At 33.3% G+C, this 18,066-nt stretch overlaps 3 protein-coding genes across 3 annotated transcripts; 2 read left to right on the forward strand and 1 right to left on the reverse strand.

Moving 5' to 3' along the window:
• The first annotated feature begins 1,583 nt into the window (after window positions 1-1,583).
• LOC132171957 (GDSL-like Lipase/Acylhydrolase superfamily protein) lies at window positions 1,584-4,717 on the forward strand. The gene is made up of 5 exons (XM_059583377.2): window positions 1,584-1,932; window positions 2,766-2,896; window positions 2,997-3,230; window positions 3,685-3,931; window positions 4,380-4,717. The coding sequence occupies exons 1-5, from the start codon at window positions 1,656-1,658 to the stop codon at window positions 4,568-4,570; spliced, it is 1,080 nt and encodes a 359-aa protein (XP_059439360.2). The 5' UTR covers window positions 1,584-1,655; the 3' UTR covers window positions 4,571-4,717.
• Window positions 4,718-6,577: 1,860 nt separating this feature from the next.
• On the reverse strand, window positions 6,578-9,209 carry LOC132169788 (GDSL-like Lipase/Acylhydrolase superfamily protein). The gene is made up of 5 exons (XM_059580755.2): window positions 8,954-9,209; window positions 8,705-8,835; window positions 7,719-7,952; window positions 7,350-7,623; window positions 6,578-6,771 (listed from the first exon to the last, which is right to left on the reverse strand). Exons 1-5 carry the CDS (start codon window positions 9,207-9,209, stop codon window positions 6,578-6,580), a joined length of 1,089 nt encoding a protein of 362 aa, XP_059436738.2.
• Window positions 9,210-13,408: 4,199 nt separating this feature from the next.
• Window positions 13,409-14,315, forward strand: LOC132169789 (Integrase-type DNA-binding superfamily protein). The gene is made up of 2 exons (XM_059580756.2): window positions 13,409-13,658; window positions 13,750-14,315. Exons 1-2 carry the CDS (start codon window positions 13,409-13,411, stop codon window positions 14,313-14,315), a joined length of 816 nt encoding a protein of 271 aa, XP_059436739.1.
• The last annotated feature ends 3,751 nt before the right edge of the window (window positions 14,316-18,066 follow it).

Here is an 18,066-nt window from a genome sequence, read left to right on the forward strand (position 1 = left end):
GATGTAGCAAGGATTTTTAAATTAAAATAAAATGCAATTTTCTCTCTCTTATCTTTTACTCAAGGTCTGCCATGTCAGTTTGAAATTTTTTTTTTTTGTTCATTTATTTGGCTCCCTATCACTCCCCTAATGGCAAATATCCGCATGGTAACATTTTCGCAGAATTTTTTTTTTTGGTATAGGCCATGCATTATATATATATATATATATATATATATATATAAAGACCTAATTTCTTTCATTATAAGTGTCATTAATTAAATAATTAAATTTATCAAATCTCATTAATTTTAATTTTTGGAATAATAAGTTATTTAACATACTACCAAATTAAAGCAGTAGTCCTCAAGAGTTCAAATCTTTCTTATATCTCCCATCTAAATTAAAATATATCATACTAGTTGAATCACACTTAATTAATGATTTAACTACGCCATACGACCAAAGGCTTAGGATCTTCTTAATTTTAAATGAAATGAATAGTATCAAAATTTAAAGTTGGTATATTTAACAATGTACATATTTCTATATTATTTAATTTTTTTAAGAGACATCAATATTAACTTCATATATACAGTTAGATATACAAACTTTAAATAATAACTATAAAATAGATATTTTCGCTTCAATTTTTTTGTCCAATTAAAAGGGTAGGAGGGGCCGGGGGACCAACTATGGTTACTTTACTTGAATACTACCATGGTAGCACCTGCCCATCGGGAACTGCTAAGGAGGGGTCTAAATGGTGGAAAATGCATGCGTTTTTTGAAGACCAATTGAGCTATAGCTTGACTCAGTCTTACCAAGACATAAGGTGATTCTCCATTGCGGATAGTCGAAATCACGCCCTAGTATATGCTCAATCTTATGAAAATTTATTTGAGATCAATGCCAAACCACTGTTACTGGTGATTTTCGTTTCATTTAAAATAGAGAGAATCTTAGTTATCAAATTAAAGTATTAAAGAGATGAATAACTATGATACCAAAATTTAGCTTCCACATTAAAGACAAGTATTACTTTAAAGCATTCACAACATACTTCTTATATGAGGTTCCCTTCCTAAGTTTAGGAAAAATGTCAAAAAAATTACAAAAAACCACCTACAACAGACTTTTTAAATGAGCCCTAAATATGAGAATTGCTACAGTGAAACCCAAAGTATAAGGTCCCACTGTTACGATCCTTGTGATTATTAAAAAAAAAAAAAAAAAACCCGCTTCTCTCTCTCAAATCATTAAAGAAGTATAAAAATAAATAAGTAAAAAAAAGTAAAAAAAAAAAAAAAAAAGATGTTTAATTAGTATAGAGAATAATAAATGGAAATTATTGCAGAGTATATTAAAATAAGGAAGAAAAAAATAGTTTAAATCTAGAAAAAATGACGAGTAAGGTGCTAGAATGCTCTAGCCCAATATCTTGAAATTCAATTCACTGCTTCAATCTACGGTCCAAGGACTGACAAAAAGACCTGTACAATCATTCCAACTTTTCAGACATATGATAAATGCTCAACTAACAAATTATAAAACAATTCCCACAGGCCTATTTAAATTTAAGAAGACGTGGGTAAAAGTGCAAAACCAAGACATATCTCTCAGCTCTCGGCTCTCGATCAGCTCTCAGCTCTTCAGTGCTAGCATTCTCAGTTAATATGGCGAGGAAGGTGACAATGGCGATGATTTTAACCTTGGCAGCTCTGGTGGCGCCTCTGCTCTCGGACGCTCTGGACATCGGTCAGATTAGGGCACTGGCAGCTCGACATAACGTGTCATGCATTCTTGTGTTCGGAGATTCCAGCGTTGATCCTGGAAATAACAACATTCTTCAGACGACAATGAAGAGCAACTTCCCTCCTTATGGGAAGGACTTCTTCAATGGCCGTCCGACCGGAAGGTTTAGTGATGGAAGACTTGCCACGGACTTCATTGGTACGTAAATCACACCCTACTTGAATGCTTTTTCTATCCATTTAGTGTTTGCTTTTTGTTAATTTCCCTGCTTTTCTGATCAAAAATATGCAGCGGAATTTCACTTTGTGTTGTCGTTTTCTTGAAATGCTGCACATACTCCTATGCGCACATTTTAAATGCATATCTTTTAATGTACGTGATAGTAAAAATCGTCGTTAGATTTTGAATGGATCTTTATTGAATTTTAAATTTAATTGTAATTTTTTCAATTACGTTACATGATGCATTTTGTTGGATCATGAATTATCATTCCACTTAAAATTAATTGGTGTTTAGGAAGATAAATTCAAATTCCGGCACATCATATCTCTAGCCGCTATCAAGTTATTGATTTCCGATCTTTTTCATTTCCATTACAAATGCATTTCTGAATGCAATCAATAATTTACTCAAAAAAAGAAAAAAAAAGAAAAAAAAAGAAAAAAATAAAAGATAGACAGAAAAAAGACTCTGGAATAGGACTTGTTAACATGCCGTCACTTTCGTTATCTTGAAAAAGTCATGACACATTGGCTCATTCTGCAATACATTCGAGAATTGTGTGAAGATAGAAGAAGATATCCTTGTCAGAAGATTAGGTTTGCCTATTTATCACATGCATTATCTAATAGTCATAAATCGCCATTAATCTCATTGTGCACATTAAGAAGATATCCTTGTCAGAAGATTAGACGTTTCTCTAACTGTCATGTATATTATCATTAATTCTTCTGCAACTTACTGATCTAATTAATCCTTAAAATTTAGTGTTTGTGTTTAATTAATTAATTAATTCCATAACCCTTTTCCAGCTGAGGCCATTGGGTACACGAACGTAATCCCAGCCTTTCTTGACCCGAAATTAAGGCCTTCAGATCTGGTGCATGGTGTTAGTTTTGCATCAGCAGCTTCAGGCTACGATGATCTTACAGCCAATATTTCGGTACGTGAAGCCCTTAAAAACCTTCTTATTTGCATCAAATTCACCACATTATATATGTTTTAAATTTTGATATGTTTTTTGGTCTGGTTGGATGGAGCAGAATGTATTACCCGTATCCCAACAGCTGAAGTATTTTTTGCATTACAAAATCCACCTGAGAAAGGTGGTGGGTGAGAAGAAGGCAAAAGATATAGTCAAGTATGGTGTGTTTGTAATGAGTATGGGCACAAATGATTTTCTGCAGAATTACTACCTGCAGTCAATGCGCACCGACCAATTCACCCTCACGGGCTACCAGAATTACTTGGTCTCTTGCATGTCCCATGACATTGAGGTTCTCTCTCTCTCTCTCTCTCTCTCTAGCTTATTATTAGAGAAAAAATATACTTTGACTCATATGCATGACTATGGATCATTTTAGAGTCAAATTATTAATTGAAAAAATGTTTTCAATTGACCAATAAAAATAACTTTCATGGGACGTAAAATGATTTATACTTTTTATCTGTGTAAATTATATTTTGCTGTTCTGACACATTTTCAAACGGAGTGGACTCCTTATGGGGTCCATTTCAGTGCTTTCACAATTGTTTATCCAAATTGTAAGTGATATGGGTATGTAATTGTAGTTGATCTCAATCCCACTATTATGTTTTGCTAATTTTTTTTTTATGAGCCAAATATCAAAAAATATTATCAACGAGCTAAAAATATTTTATTTTCATTTTCATTTTATTTTATTTTTTTAAAGTGGTCTGATATATTTCTTGAGTTGGTTGAAATGGCAGGTAATGCATAGACTAGGAGCCACAAGATTGGTTGTTGTCGGGGTCCCACCATTTGGGTGCATGCCACTTGTCAAGACAATAATGGGCACGACAACATGTGTGGAAAGCTACAATGCAGCTGCCTCCTCATTCAATTCCAAGATGAACCAAAAGCTTGCAATCCTCAAGAAAAAGTTGGGGATGAAAATTGCCTTCGTTGATACTTACAGAATTGTAGAACATGCAGTAAACAACCCAACAATATATGGTTAGTTCCACCTGCTTCTATCAGTTAATCTCGTTTCTAATATCATGTTAAATTAGGTTTTAAATTTTTAATAATTTGTCGTCTGGTCTAATAAAAACGTGAGAGAACTTATATAAAATTAGGGATAGACCCAGATTTCAATTTGGGGAGGGACCAATTGGCAAAAAAAAAACATTAATTCTTTTTTTTTTTTTTGCCTAAATTTTTTTTTTTTCTTGTGATTTGGGGGGACCAGGGCCACTCCCAATTACCTGGGTCTGTCATTGTATAAAACTCACTTGTCTGAAACCTATTCGAATAGGTCATTCAGACAACAAAATTGTTGGATGATCATTAATCATTCCAGGAACTTGATAAGATAAACAATATATATAACAATAAGTAATGAGGATTATGATTTTGAGGTTGAATTTGAGAAAGAAATTGATATATTTATAAAATTTTGCAGGTTTGAAGGAAACTTCGAAGGGATGTTGCGGGACAGGAACCATAGAGTATGGTGATTCATGCAAGGGGTTAAGCACATGCAGTGATCCATCAAAATATGCATTCTGGGATGCTGTTCATCCCACTGAAAAAATGAATAAGATCATCGCCGATGAGGCTGTCAAATCGCTCGGTGTTGAACTCTTAAGCTAATGTTCATCCCACTGAAAAGATGAATAAGATCATCGCCGATGAGGCTGTCAAATCGCTCGGTGCTGAACTCTTAACCTAATTATAAGTAACAACATTTTGTTGTTTTAAATGTAAGAATTTAAAACAAAATAATATTGTTATTTCAAATGCAAGAATTGGATGATTAATTAGAAATAGGGAGACCCACATGACCACTTTGGCACTTTTTCATTAATAATTTGTTGGCCTAATTACTAACCACTTGATTTGCATATCTATAAAGTCAGTACAGGTTTTAATTCCATCAAATTAAAAAAAAAAAAAAAAAAAAAGGGATCTTAATAACAAAAATGAAATTTCTGATTTATACTCTAAGTTGTAGTTAATTCAATTTAATTGCTACATATATTAATACCAAAATCAAAGCATATAATCAATTAACATATAAATTTTGGTAATGAGAACTATTTTAAAGTACGTAAAACCCTTTTAAGGGCTAGCCAACCCTAAAGGCGTTCACTAGAAAATTTACATTACAATTAATTGTTCTTGGGAAACATACATTTTACCTCCTTTGAATTATCCACTCATTTGTACTTTGACCTCCAATGTTTAAAAAAGTGACACTTGACCCTCCCCCAAACTTTCAAATTGTAAAAATTCGACCATTCTGACCTCTTTTTTTTTTTTTTTTTTTTTTTTTTTAACTTTGGAAAAAATAAATTAAAAATTAATGGGTGTCCTGTCTAAGGTAGCCGAAGCCACCCCTAGGCCCAACTGGGGTGGCCGGCCACCCCTTAATTTTTAAGTCTTTTTATAAAATTTTATTTTATTTTATTTTTAACTTGGGATTGGGGCATTTTGGGAAGAAAAAGAAAAGTCAGAATGGTCTAATTGCAACAATTTGAAATTTTGAGAGGGGTCAAGTGTTACTTTTTAAACATTGGAAGTCAAAGTGCAAATAGGTAGATAGTTAAAGGGATAAAATGTATTTACCCCATTGTTCTTGCACACAATATCTTTATTCCTCTTAAGACCTAATTTGCATCCTCGGTAAACGACATGTTCACTTTCAGCTGGAGTGGCTCTAGAACCTATGACTTCTTCTATATGAATAACTTTTACAAACAAACTTCATTCTGGCTGCATGCTATGTTATTGTTTGAAGGCTATGAAGAAACTAGGAGTGGATTTTGATTATTTTCTATCAAATTATGCAATAACAGAGGAAGAACAATGAAGAACAAATAGAAAACAGAGGAGTTGGAGAAGAAAGTTTTCTCTGTATTAAATTTAATGAATGAAATGTTACACTCAAAGCACATATGCATCAAGAAATTAAGATTAACTGCTGTGAGAATACAACCAAACTGTTATCCATCTAAACACCTTATCAAACTACTTTAACTAATCATCAACTTCCTACATAACTAACATCCACCTCATCCATAACTGATATCCAGCTCATCCTTATTGTCCAGCTCATCCAAGCTCCATGTTACATGCTGATATTTTCAGCTATCGCTCTCACGGGGGACGAGATTATTTATCGACCAATCGAGTTCCAATCTTGTTCGATTATACTTTTCAAACTTTTTCTTGTATTCAATTCCCTTTATGGTCTTCAATTTTTAATTTCTACTTATTGTCACATGCCGTCAAAACAATCATAGTTCTGTTTAGCATCACCTCTCAAAAAAATAGGGCTAAATATGGACCACAATTTTAAATATTTAGCAAGCAAATACGGGCACAATGTTAGATATTTTATGAGCTTTTCTCAAGACCCTTAATTAGCAGGCTCACATCGATCTCGGGCACATATTGTTTATGTTCAAGCCTTATATATATTTACGTTGTTGTTTATTAATAAAATAATTTAGTCGAGTTCGGCTCTTTTAATAAACAATTCATAAAATAAAAAAAATAAAAAACAATTATAAGCATGCTTTTTATTGAACAAAACCGAGTGAAAAAACTGAGAATAAGTTTCCCATGGCCATGAGTTTCCAATATTAGTATCATTAATTAAGTGTTGATGATGAGGTCTAGTGTAGAACGAATGCCATTGAAAAGGTTGTGATAAGCCTCTCCCGTAGGATGTATGGAGTCCCAAAATACGTACTTAGATGGATCAGTGCACACAGACGACGTCGGATTACATAAGAATGAAGCTTCAAGGTATCCTGTCCCACAACATCCGACATTGACATTATCAAAACCTGCAATAAAAATCATAAATGATCACATGCTCCTCATGGCTATATTGGATATATATGCATGTATGCATGCATATATGTGATTTATCACTGGCTAGCTAGGATTCTTTTTATTTGGTTATGATTTAAAGTTGGTGTATCTAACTGTGTATATAAAGTCAATTTTGATACGTCTTTTAAAAAATTTAAATAGTGCAATGTTATGTACTGATCTTGAAATGAAGAGGATTTGTGTCATCTCACATCGCTTGAGTATGAGAAAGGGGATGTGATTACCCAAGTAATATGAGATGCCACAGGATCTTTGTCTGATTATCATGTGCTCTGATTAAAGACAATGCATATGAAAGTCACATGTTTTAAGGTGATTTAAAAAATTTTCTCTAACCTAATTCAAAAGAAAACTTTTAGAGCTAATAATGCTATTTTTTACACACATTTATCACACAGGTTGATGCAACGTGTCTTGTTTTTAGTGGTTTTTTATTTTTATTTTTTATTTGAAGTGCATGATGTAAAAGGTCGATTAAAAGACGTCACATTAATTGGCTGGTATAATCCTCTATAAAGTACCCACTCACCAAATTTTGCTTGGTCTTGAATCATGTCGATGAGTGGTCCATATATGTCAATGTAATAGACCTTAGCACCATTGTTTGCTAAGCTTGGCTGCATCAACTTCAATTCATTTTGAAGCATTAGATTGTAATCTCTTGCAATGGAGGAATACTGTTCCACACAACCACGTTGGAGAATGGCACTTCTGTTGGAATAAAGAGTGACAACAACTGGCAAGCAGCCCATCGGAGGTAGCCCGACCACCGCTATCTTTCGAGCCCCCTCTTCACGCAAACTCTATAAACATGGTCAAAATCTCATCGAATTAGCATATTATTTTTTATTAGTTTAAACTTTTGAGATAAGTGATATTTAACGGATAACGGTTAAACCTGTATGAACTCTTTAACCAGCTGAAGCAATAATTGATGGTAAGTTGAGACAGTATAGAACTGTCGTCTAATTGGAACACCAAAGTAGTTGACTACAAAGTCGTTTGTACCAGCACTGATGATGAACAATGCCTTGTTAATATGATGTTCTGTTATTTCCTTCCCTTTCGCTGACTCAAGTCTTTCCTTGTACTCTCTAAAATACTGCAGCTGCTTTGATATTGGAATTACATTCTGAAACAAAGTAAACCCACACAAACCAATTAGTTGAGCATCGGATTTGATTGCTTAATTAGGCGCCCTAAAATAACACCAGCCAGTTTTTTCAATGGTTCATGATTTAATTAAACACTATGAAATTTTTTTTTAAATTTTTTTTAAAATTTTTGTAATTACTCATCAAAAGTTTAAGAACTCTCGATGTATGGAGCTTCTATTTTTTTGTAATGCCACACATCAGTTACTTTTTTCCGTTAAATCTTGCCAAAATTCCCAAAATACCCCAATTATTTTAATAAAAAAATTGCAATGATTTGTGTGCTCGTTGTATTTTTGCAAATTCGGTTTTAACCAACGAATGAATCTTTGTAATTTCTTATTCTTTTCTTTTTTTCATAAAAAAGAATGGGGTATTTTGGTAATTTTAGCACCCCATCTATTTGGATTTAACGGAAGAACTAAATGGAAGGGTGACATTGTAAAAAATTAGAAGTTCGATACATTAAATTGAAAGTTTGATGGGGCAATTGCAAAAATAATGAAAGTTAAGGAGTATTAAATCACTATTTGTCTTAAAAGCTTTAGCGTATAGGAAGAAATAAATTTAATCACTTAATCATTACTTTAACAAGAAGGAATAAGTGAAGCTTTTCCTTAAAAAAAAAGCCTAGCTTTTTTTACGGCCGGTGAGACAAAGCGAGAAATATCAGTAATTCAGATTATTTATGTATAGCAAGAATGTGAAAAGTTTTAAGAGAGAGAATTACACTAAGCCTTGGTGTAAGTGGATCATATCCAGAGCCGCCGGACGCAAAACTAACTCCTGTCATCATCTCTTCAATGCTAAGAGTAGAGTCCAAATATGGTGGCAGATTCTCCTTTACACCTACATAGGAAGCTGCAACAGAGACACAGCAAACAAAAGCTTTGATATGTTTTGAGGAGAATACAAAGAAACAAGAAAGAAATTAAGGATATATATTTAATTTCCTTCCATGGAATAAGCTTTTAATTACCAATAAAGTCAGTGGTAAGCCGTCCATCAGTGAACCTTCCGGTGGGCATTTGGGTTGCAAAGTCTCTCCCATAGGGACGAAAATTGCTCTTGAAAACGGTGGTTAAATTGTTGTTGTTTCCAGGGTCGACAGTGGAGTCACCAAACACTAACAAGGCTGAAACGTTCTTGTTCGAAGCCTCGTCTGTTGGCACGAAGCATAACATGTGGAGAAAGAAGAGAAGAAGAGGAAGAGAATGTTCGTCGGAGAATCCCATATTAATTATCTGAATTAATTAACCTGAGAGCAAAGAGTTTGACGTTGATAATATATATGGTGAATGAAAGTGATGGAATTGAAGAAGATGATATCTGTGTTTGATATTGTGAGTTGTACGTGGGACCTTGTAGTTGGGTGATGTGGGCGAGTAGATTTAACTTGTAGTATTCTCGTCGGTTGCTGTGGTTTGGGAACCAAACCTTGGCTCGTAGTCTTAGGTTCTCAACTACCTATGCCAAGTGACCCAAGTGAACACTTCAACGTACACTCCATACTGTGAACCATTTATTCTTTTGGTTCTTAGAGTAGGATTAGGATTTTCAAATTATGAAATTTTAACCCTTTTTTTTTTTTTTTTTTGCATCCAAACGCTTGAAAAATGCTACATATTAAAAATGTAGTATGTTACAATTGAAAATTGAGTATATTTTTATGAACATAAATTTCCTCCAAACCAATCTGAATAAAATATCCTCAAACCTATTTAAAATAGTGTCAAGTGTCTATAAACATTTAAAAGACATATTAAATTTAAACTGCTACTAGTGGTGTTAAGAATTTAATGTGCCTTTTAAATGTTTATAGACACTTAGAACTATTTTATTTCAGACTAGTTTGGAGGAAATTTCTATCATATTCTCATTAAGTTCTTGTTCTCTATATTTAGGCCAAAAATTGTCTTTTAATTTGATGAATAAGAAACGTCTCTATAAAAGTGAAAAGAAAGCCTTTTAAAAGGAAAATTCTTTTTGGTTACCTCAATTAGTTAACATGCCATATTTTTAATAGGGAAAAATCAACTTTACCTCCCTGAAGTTTCAGAAGTTTTTCAATTTGAACCCCAAAGTTTAAAAATTAACAATATACCTCCCTAATGTTTCAAAAATTTTCAATTTAAATATTCTGTTACTAATTTCCGTTAAATTGGATTAAATTTTTTTAAAAAAAGCCTAAGGGTAATTAAGTAATTTCATAGATTTCCATCAAATTTGACGAAAATTAGTAACATAAGGTTTAAATTGAAAATTTTTGAAATATTAGGGGGTACATTGTCAATTTTTAAACTTTGGGGTTCAAATAAAAAAATTCTGAAACTTCAGGGGGTCAAGTGGATTTTTTTCCCTTTTAATAAGTAGCATTTTTTAAGTGTTTCGATGCTTAAAAACAGTATAAATTACGTAATTTGAGAATCTAGAATTTTTGTCAAATTAACTTTTTTTTTTCCTAATTAACTTTTCTTGTACTTTAATCAAGGAGATGGGCCTAGGCCCTATCACGTCGATTGTAGTGGGCTTTCTTTTTGAAGCTACGCAATTGGTCCAATTAATACCAATCTCCATTCTGCCCTCTTTTGCTTGGGTTCGGATAAGCCAGATGGAACTGGCCTATATTCATCTGATTTGCCAAAGATTAGCTTACAGAGGAAAAAAAAAAAAAAAAAAGGATTAACCAAATATTTTTATTTGATTTTTCTTTTTAACATAAAAGAGAATATTCTATTTGTATTTAACCCATGCAAGGGATTACTCCCATGGACCCTAAAAAGGATGTCAAAACCTAACTTCTAAACAATTTTTCACTAGATGACAAGTCATTTTAAGTGTTTTTTATTTTCAAATGGAACATTTTAAATGTGAATTCCCGTTTGTCAATATAAATTCACCGACCACAAACAAATAATCACCAAAATATAAAAAGCAATTGACACAGTAATTTTGGTGAGTAATCGGCTGTGAACCACGCCTTATGAAGCAGAGATCATTAGTTTGAATCCTCACTCTCATTTTCCTCCTATAGACATGTCAAAAAAAGAAAAAGAAAAAGAGTAAGTGAAAACCTTTTGAAGAACTGTTCAAAAATAAAACCACTCCGAGGCAACATACCTAAAAAATCAATCGACTAAGAAGAATTAAGTTGGACAAGTAATTAAACTTACAAAACCTTTTTAATGGACTTCCTCTCATACCTAAACATTAAAACATCAAATGAAATTCAGATGGAAGGGCTTAACCTTGTAGTGATCTTTTCTAACCTATTTTCCCCATTCATGTTGTTAAAAGCAATCTCGGTCGAACAAGATCTAATCTCGATCAATCGAGATGAGTCAACATTAAATACACTTTCAATCTCACCAACCCCACATGTGTGATATGATCAATCTAGTCCGTCCATCTTTACGTATCGCTCTTGCGAGGGATTGTAACGTAGAGATGCTTTCTCGATCGAACCAGCTCCATAAATCCTCAATTGATCGGAAATTTCAAACTCAACATCCTAGCCGTCAAAGTAATCAAAAAGTCAAAATCTTGGGGCCATGATTCTATCAATTAAAAACATTCCTATTGAAAGTCAAATGCCGTCGCAGTTTTCGATTTCTTCTCGCTGTTGATATATACATTAATTTCGTATCACCGCGTCTAGGCATTATCCCTTGCTTTGCTTTGATGCTAAGCTCATAATAGCCTAGCCTCCGCTTTTGTCGTTTTGATTAATTTGTTTTCCTTTTCATTTTCTATGGTGACACGTGCGGCTTCTAAATTGTATTACTCTCAGTTATTCATCCAAACCAAACCAAACCAATTTCTTAGGCATGAAGAAATGGCCAGCCAATGATGACTATGCAATTTGGTTTAAGGTACATTGATTGGGACAACTCAGCAAGACTCATAAGGCCAAATCACATAATGGTATTGATCCGTTGTGATTTAATATGTCTACATATAAGGGAAAATGTTAATTAAAAGGATTAATTACCTTATTAGTACTTAGGTTTTCACGTTTCTATTCTTTTCATTTAAGTTTCAATTTGTATCACAGATGGTACATGACTTATAGGTAAATACCAATTTAGTACGTCCATCACTATTCTGTCAACCAAAGTAACGGACTGCCATTGAGTAGTTTCGCCCACTCCTAATGGCCAAAAGGTGTGGCCAAAACCACCTCCAAAGGCCTTGGGGGTGGTCGAGCCACCCCTCAGACCGACCACAAGAAGTGGTCGAAATGACCCCCATTGCAGTCTGTTAATTTGGTGGACGGAATGGTAACGGATGTACTAAACTTGTATTTACACATAAGTCAGGTACCATCTATGATACGAATTGAAATTTATGTGGAAAAAAAATAAAAACGTGAAAACCTAAGTACTAAAATAGTAATTAATTCTAATTAAAATATTAACCTTAAACTTTTGGACTAAGTGGATCATGTTATGATGTTTGTTAGGCTTTTACTTCATTAGTTTGGAGCTTCAAACGTGTGGATTAGCAATCCCCCACACCTGCACTTGGTTATTTAAAGGAGAAAAAGTAAAAGATGGAACATGTTTAACGTTAATTAATTGTAAGAACTTGAGAAATGAGAGCGTACGTACGTCTCTTTTAAGGTTTCAGTTTGGAGGAAGGGAATGTCTGGAAAGGGCCAAATTGGGTTATGACTATTCAATTGGAACAAAGATTTAAAAATTGCATAGTTTTATGATATGTATTTCCAAAGAAACCACCAGGTTTCAGAATTACACAAGCATTATCCTTTTAAATTCAGTAACTTCAGCATGCAACTGGTCAATTTGGTTTGCACAAAATATTTCTGCTAATCCCCTAAAATCATACAAAACTCTTACAATCTGATCACCCTGCAGCATAAAAAATGAAAGTAAACACACAAATGATCTTTCAAGTCTTCTGCAATAATATGGCTTGTTTTTTTTTTTTTTTTTTTTTTTTTTTTTTTTTTTTGAGCTGTATACAGGTAGACCTTTCGATGCCAAAATCAAAGGGAAATATAAAAAAAATGTAGATGACACTCTAAGCTAGCTTTCAAGTCTTCTTCCTTGTCTGTTCCTTAATTATGCAATCAATCATGAATTGCAGGGAGGTTTACCTCTCCATTAATATACAAAGTACATAGAATCTACATAGATTAAGCCAAATCAACGTTTAGAAGAAACCACACAAGTCAACACAATATACAACCTGACCTCATTTTCTTAGTGTTTAAATCCTATTATCCTCCATGATTTTAGCAGGTCAGTGGCTGAAATTACAAGTTTCCATCTGGTTTTCCATTGATGGAGTTGGATAAAGCATAGCTGATCGATGAGCTGTTCAGATTACGCGTCTTGCGGCTCTATTGCTTTTTATATATTTCTTCTCCATTTTCTGTGACTTTTGGAGATAGAGTTTGTCATTTGTCAATATGGCTGAGAATGGTGGAGAGCTTGCAGCAAAATCCGGAGCAATTCTAGAGAACGTGTGGGCGAGCTTTATTGGTGGGGATGGAGCGTCTGGAGGAACAGGAAATGCACCAGAAAATTGCAGATCATGGGAAGAATTGCCTAGTCTTGATGGGAGAGATGGCTCCATGGAAATTCTACAACGGCTACCAAGTCTTGGAAGGTGGATATCAATGGGAGCTGAGGCCTGGGAAGAACTCATTGATTCACAAGGTGACTATTTTTGCTTATATAGATACCATGTTAAATAATCACTTAATCTTATACGAAGAGATGAATGTAATTATTTAATTTATATTAACAGATATTGTCCGTGAAAGGTATGTTGTGGAAAGGTCTTGTAATGACAGTGTAGAAGGAAATGGTGCCGGTGGCGCCGGCTCGTGCTTACAAAAGACAAATGCAAGAGTCGAGAAGGCGGCAACACGGCACTACAGGGGAGTGAGGCGGCGGCCGTGGGGAAAGTATGCTGCAGAGATTAGAGACTCTTCAAGAAAAGGCGCTCGGGTTTGGCTCGGGACGTTTGACACGGCGGAGGAAGCGGCTTTAGCTTACGACAAGGCGGCGTTGAGAATTAGAGGCCCCAAGGCATATCTTAACTTCCCACTTGAGATGGTTAGACTTGATTGCTCAGGAAATTATGTGAACTGTTCTTCTATAACTCCTCAAGAAGGCAGTGGGAAAGTTTTCAATCCTCGAAAGAGAGCATTGAGAGAGTGGGAAGAAGATATTGGCATGGTGATTGAACAGCCTCCTGCACTGAAGAGAATGAGAAGCATGGAAAAGATGCAGGCAAATGGATTTGATCATGTTCTTGAGTTTCAGGACTTGGGGAGTGATTACTTGGACAGTTTGCTGTCTTCTTTTTGACAAAACACAGGATGAGATTATTACTGATTACTTATATTTTGTAAAATACTTATAAATATTGCATCTAATTGACATTCCTTTCTAATATGGATCATCCAAATTAATAGGGAATTAGATGGTATGGATTATTTGTAATTAGGCATTTGTCTAGCATAAGTTTTGTTGCTCATAGTCTTAGACTAGTGATTTGTATGATTTAGAAGAACAGAGAGATGGATCATTGTATGTAGATGCGTCACATGATCGAATTTTAAACTAAAAGGAGAAACTATACAAAATTCCATTGAACTTCTACGTGTTTTAAAACTACCTTCATAAAGTTAAAAAACTCTTAATTTAAGGTATCGAACTTTCTGCTAAATCTTGTAAAAACTCCCAAAATATGTATAGCCAATATTTCGATATACAATTACTTAAGGTCTGTTTGGATGTGTGTTTGAGGGTTTAAAATTGTGTTTAACATTCAAAAAAGTCCGTTTAAAGAAAAAAGTATCCATTTGGTAAAAAAATTGAGCACTTTTAAGGGTCCAAAAATGGCCAAAAAACACTTTTTGACTTAAAAACTATATTTTTCAAATACAATCTCAAACATGCTATAAACAGCTCAACATCTTAGGTTTTTTTGATGTTGTATATATAGTTTAGAACCAACAAATTAAAGATCTTAGTCGGTTATTCTATCTCAATGACACGTGTGTTAATCAAGGCAACCAAGTTTTGACTTTTGAGGGTTTTTATTTTCAGATGAATCATATTTGGATTTTGATCAAATTGTGATTTTGAAAGCCACATCAACTTTAGGAGGATAAAAAGATGGTCCCTAATATTACTCATTTTTTAAACTTTATCTCCAAGTTTTCTTTATTTACTTTTTTGTCTCCAAATTTCCAAATTAATTTTTGGTATTAATGTATTTCTTTCTTTCTCTCCAAGTTTTAGGGGTATTCTTGTAATTTAATTTTATTTCGAGAGCACTCCAAACTCATCTTATATAAAGTCATGCTCTGCATGTGTTATTTTATTTGTCATTCAAACTTGAAAAAAATTAAACTTTTTCTTGGAGAGGAGTTTTCATTCAGTCTTCTAATTAAACTTATCTTATATAATGAGTTAACCATCGGAGGCTCCCAGTCAGCCCTCTGGTATATATGGTGAGTTGAAAAACCTTTTGAATAGCTTCGCTATAAATATTTTTACTTCATGACCTCGTCAATCTTGATACTACCATATAGACTAAAATCATTTATTTATATTATTGGTCATCCCCTAATTGAGGTCACATGAGTACTCCATTGACAACCATCACGTAATCACCTGTGACGGTCCAATTACAATTTGAGGACAAAATTACTTTATGTTTAGAGGTAGACTAGAAAAACTTTACCCAATTCTAGGAACATGTAGATTCGTTGTTTTTGTTTTTGGGACAGTGAGGTTAATTTGTAATTGACGTGTGGATTCCAACTACCTCTTTTCTAACAACATAGGTAAGCAATTAAATACGTGGAATTTTCAGATACTTGAAACTCTTAATTATCAGATTGTTTAATTATGATCTCTCATCATTTTTAGATGCATCACAATATATACCCCATTAACGGCTTATTTGAGATTGCTGTTTTAATAAGTATAATTTTAAAAATTGCGTTTTTAAAATCGATACTTTTTAAAATTACAAAAGCGTTTTGTAAAACATGTTCATTAGCCTGCTTATAGAAATCGCATATTTTTTTTTTCTATTTTAAATTAAGTGTTTTTTAAATCGTAATGCTAAACGCCTTACATTTTGCGATATCTATTAAAAACACAAATTATTCTTTCCAAATCGCAATTGCAAATGCACCCTAACTTAATCAAGGTTAAGAAGAGTATTTATTTATTTTTAAATTAGGTCCTCTCTCATTTTAATAAGCAGAAGTATATATACTTTAGCGGCTTAGCCCTCCAAACTATCACAATTATGCTTCCAAACCTTAAAAAAAATGACATACTATCATTGCATGTTAAATTATGAACTTTGGTATTTTTTTTCCCAAAATACCCTTAAAATTATTAATAAATAAAATTATAAATATATATTAAAATAACCATTTGAAAAAAAAAAAAAAAAAACAAATAAAATTAAGAAAGCTAATATGAAAATTAAGGGCACCCCTTTTTGGCTTTTTTAGTTTTTGTTTTTTTTATTATTTAATTTTGTCAAATTGTTATTTTTTTTTAACAATTTTAAGGGTATTTTGGGAAGAAAAATGTAAACGTGTCTAATTTGACAGGTGGTGGTAGTATGAACGGCCTTAATTAATGTCACTTTTTAAAGTTTGGAGGCATAAGTTCCAAAAGAGTGATAGTTGAATATTTTTCCCTTTCAATAATTATTGCCAATCCTATCTTATAGAGTTATAGCAGGAGAGTAATTTGGGGTGCGATCCATTGATGGCCACCTTAAAAGATGAGCAGGGAGGGCAAGTAATTATATTTGGCAATCTACAGACTACGTAGTTAAAATATTAATTAAATAAAATTAACTTTTTCATATCATCTTAAGTTTGAGAGATAATTGATGATCTAACGTACGTGATTCAATCAAATAAAAGAGATTGCTTGGCAGATTTTTTTGAGTTCCACAATCTACGGAGTTTGCAGATAATGAAAACTCTATCGAATTGTTTATGATATATCTGTCAATAATTTTGCAGGGACAAAAACAAAAGTGGGATGTGTTTGGAATGACAGAATGCGACAGTTCATACCATGGAAAAAGACTACCCAAATGCCTATTGGTATATGGTATACGTACAACTGTCGAGCAGACAAACCTTGTAACCTACATGCATTTTGGCTTTACTCATATTGACAACTATATATATAAAGACAATCTTGATTATTCAATCATTTGATTCACACCATTATATCTTTTAGCGTGGCCTCCCATTCACACCCAAACTTTGATCAATTTTTAGTTTAGATTTAATAAGCAAAGATCTAATCATATTATATCAATATTTGTCACCAAAATCAACCACCCCACATCATCATATTGGTAAATGAAAACATTTGAACAGTTTATGGGACCCTGTTCAAATGTTTTCATACCAACAGAGGAAAACTTGTGACCAACTTAACGTCGCACTCAAAGAAATTTTTAAGTGATTAAGGTATATATTAGGACATGGGTTCGAACTCTTAGATATGTCTGATTAGTATTAACTGTTTTTGATTATCATTCATGTCCTAGTGGATTGGATAAGAATCATAAGACTATGGTTCTGTCAAACTTGAGAGTGCAGTTCTCACTGTCTAAGCCCCTCCTGTTAAACTTCCAACAAATAAGTACTACTATAATGATAGTAACATTGGATAACCACAACGCCACATTTCACTTTGATAATACTTATGATTCACGGAAGATAAAACATATAAAGTCACTTTATTTGAATAAATATAATAAAGAAAAAGAGAGAGAGAGAGAGAGATTATTCATTGAATATAGCTGGTTCTTCTTTAGGTTTGACCTTTGAACGGTGGAAAAGGTTCCATAGAAAAAATAAATAAAAAATGAAGAAACAAACATATATACAAGTCCTATGTAAGACTTGTCAGAGAGATCATAAAATTTCTCATCAAACATCCCCCCACCCCCAAAAATGGTATGAGACATTCTCGAACATTTTGACAACAACACGAGGTAGTAATTCATCACATGGCAGAGAAGATAACTTGTATATTTGTTTGTCGTGTTGGACCAGCTGTT

This window comes from Corylus avellana, chromosome 1, assembly GCF_965113065.1.
Source record: "Corylus avellana chromosome 1, dhCorAvel1.hap1.2, whole genome shotgun sequence".
In the NCBI taxonomy this organism is placed as follows: Eukaryota; Viridiplantae; Streptophyta; class Magnoliopsida; order Fagales; family Betulaceae; genus Corylus; species Corylus avellana.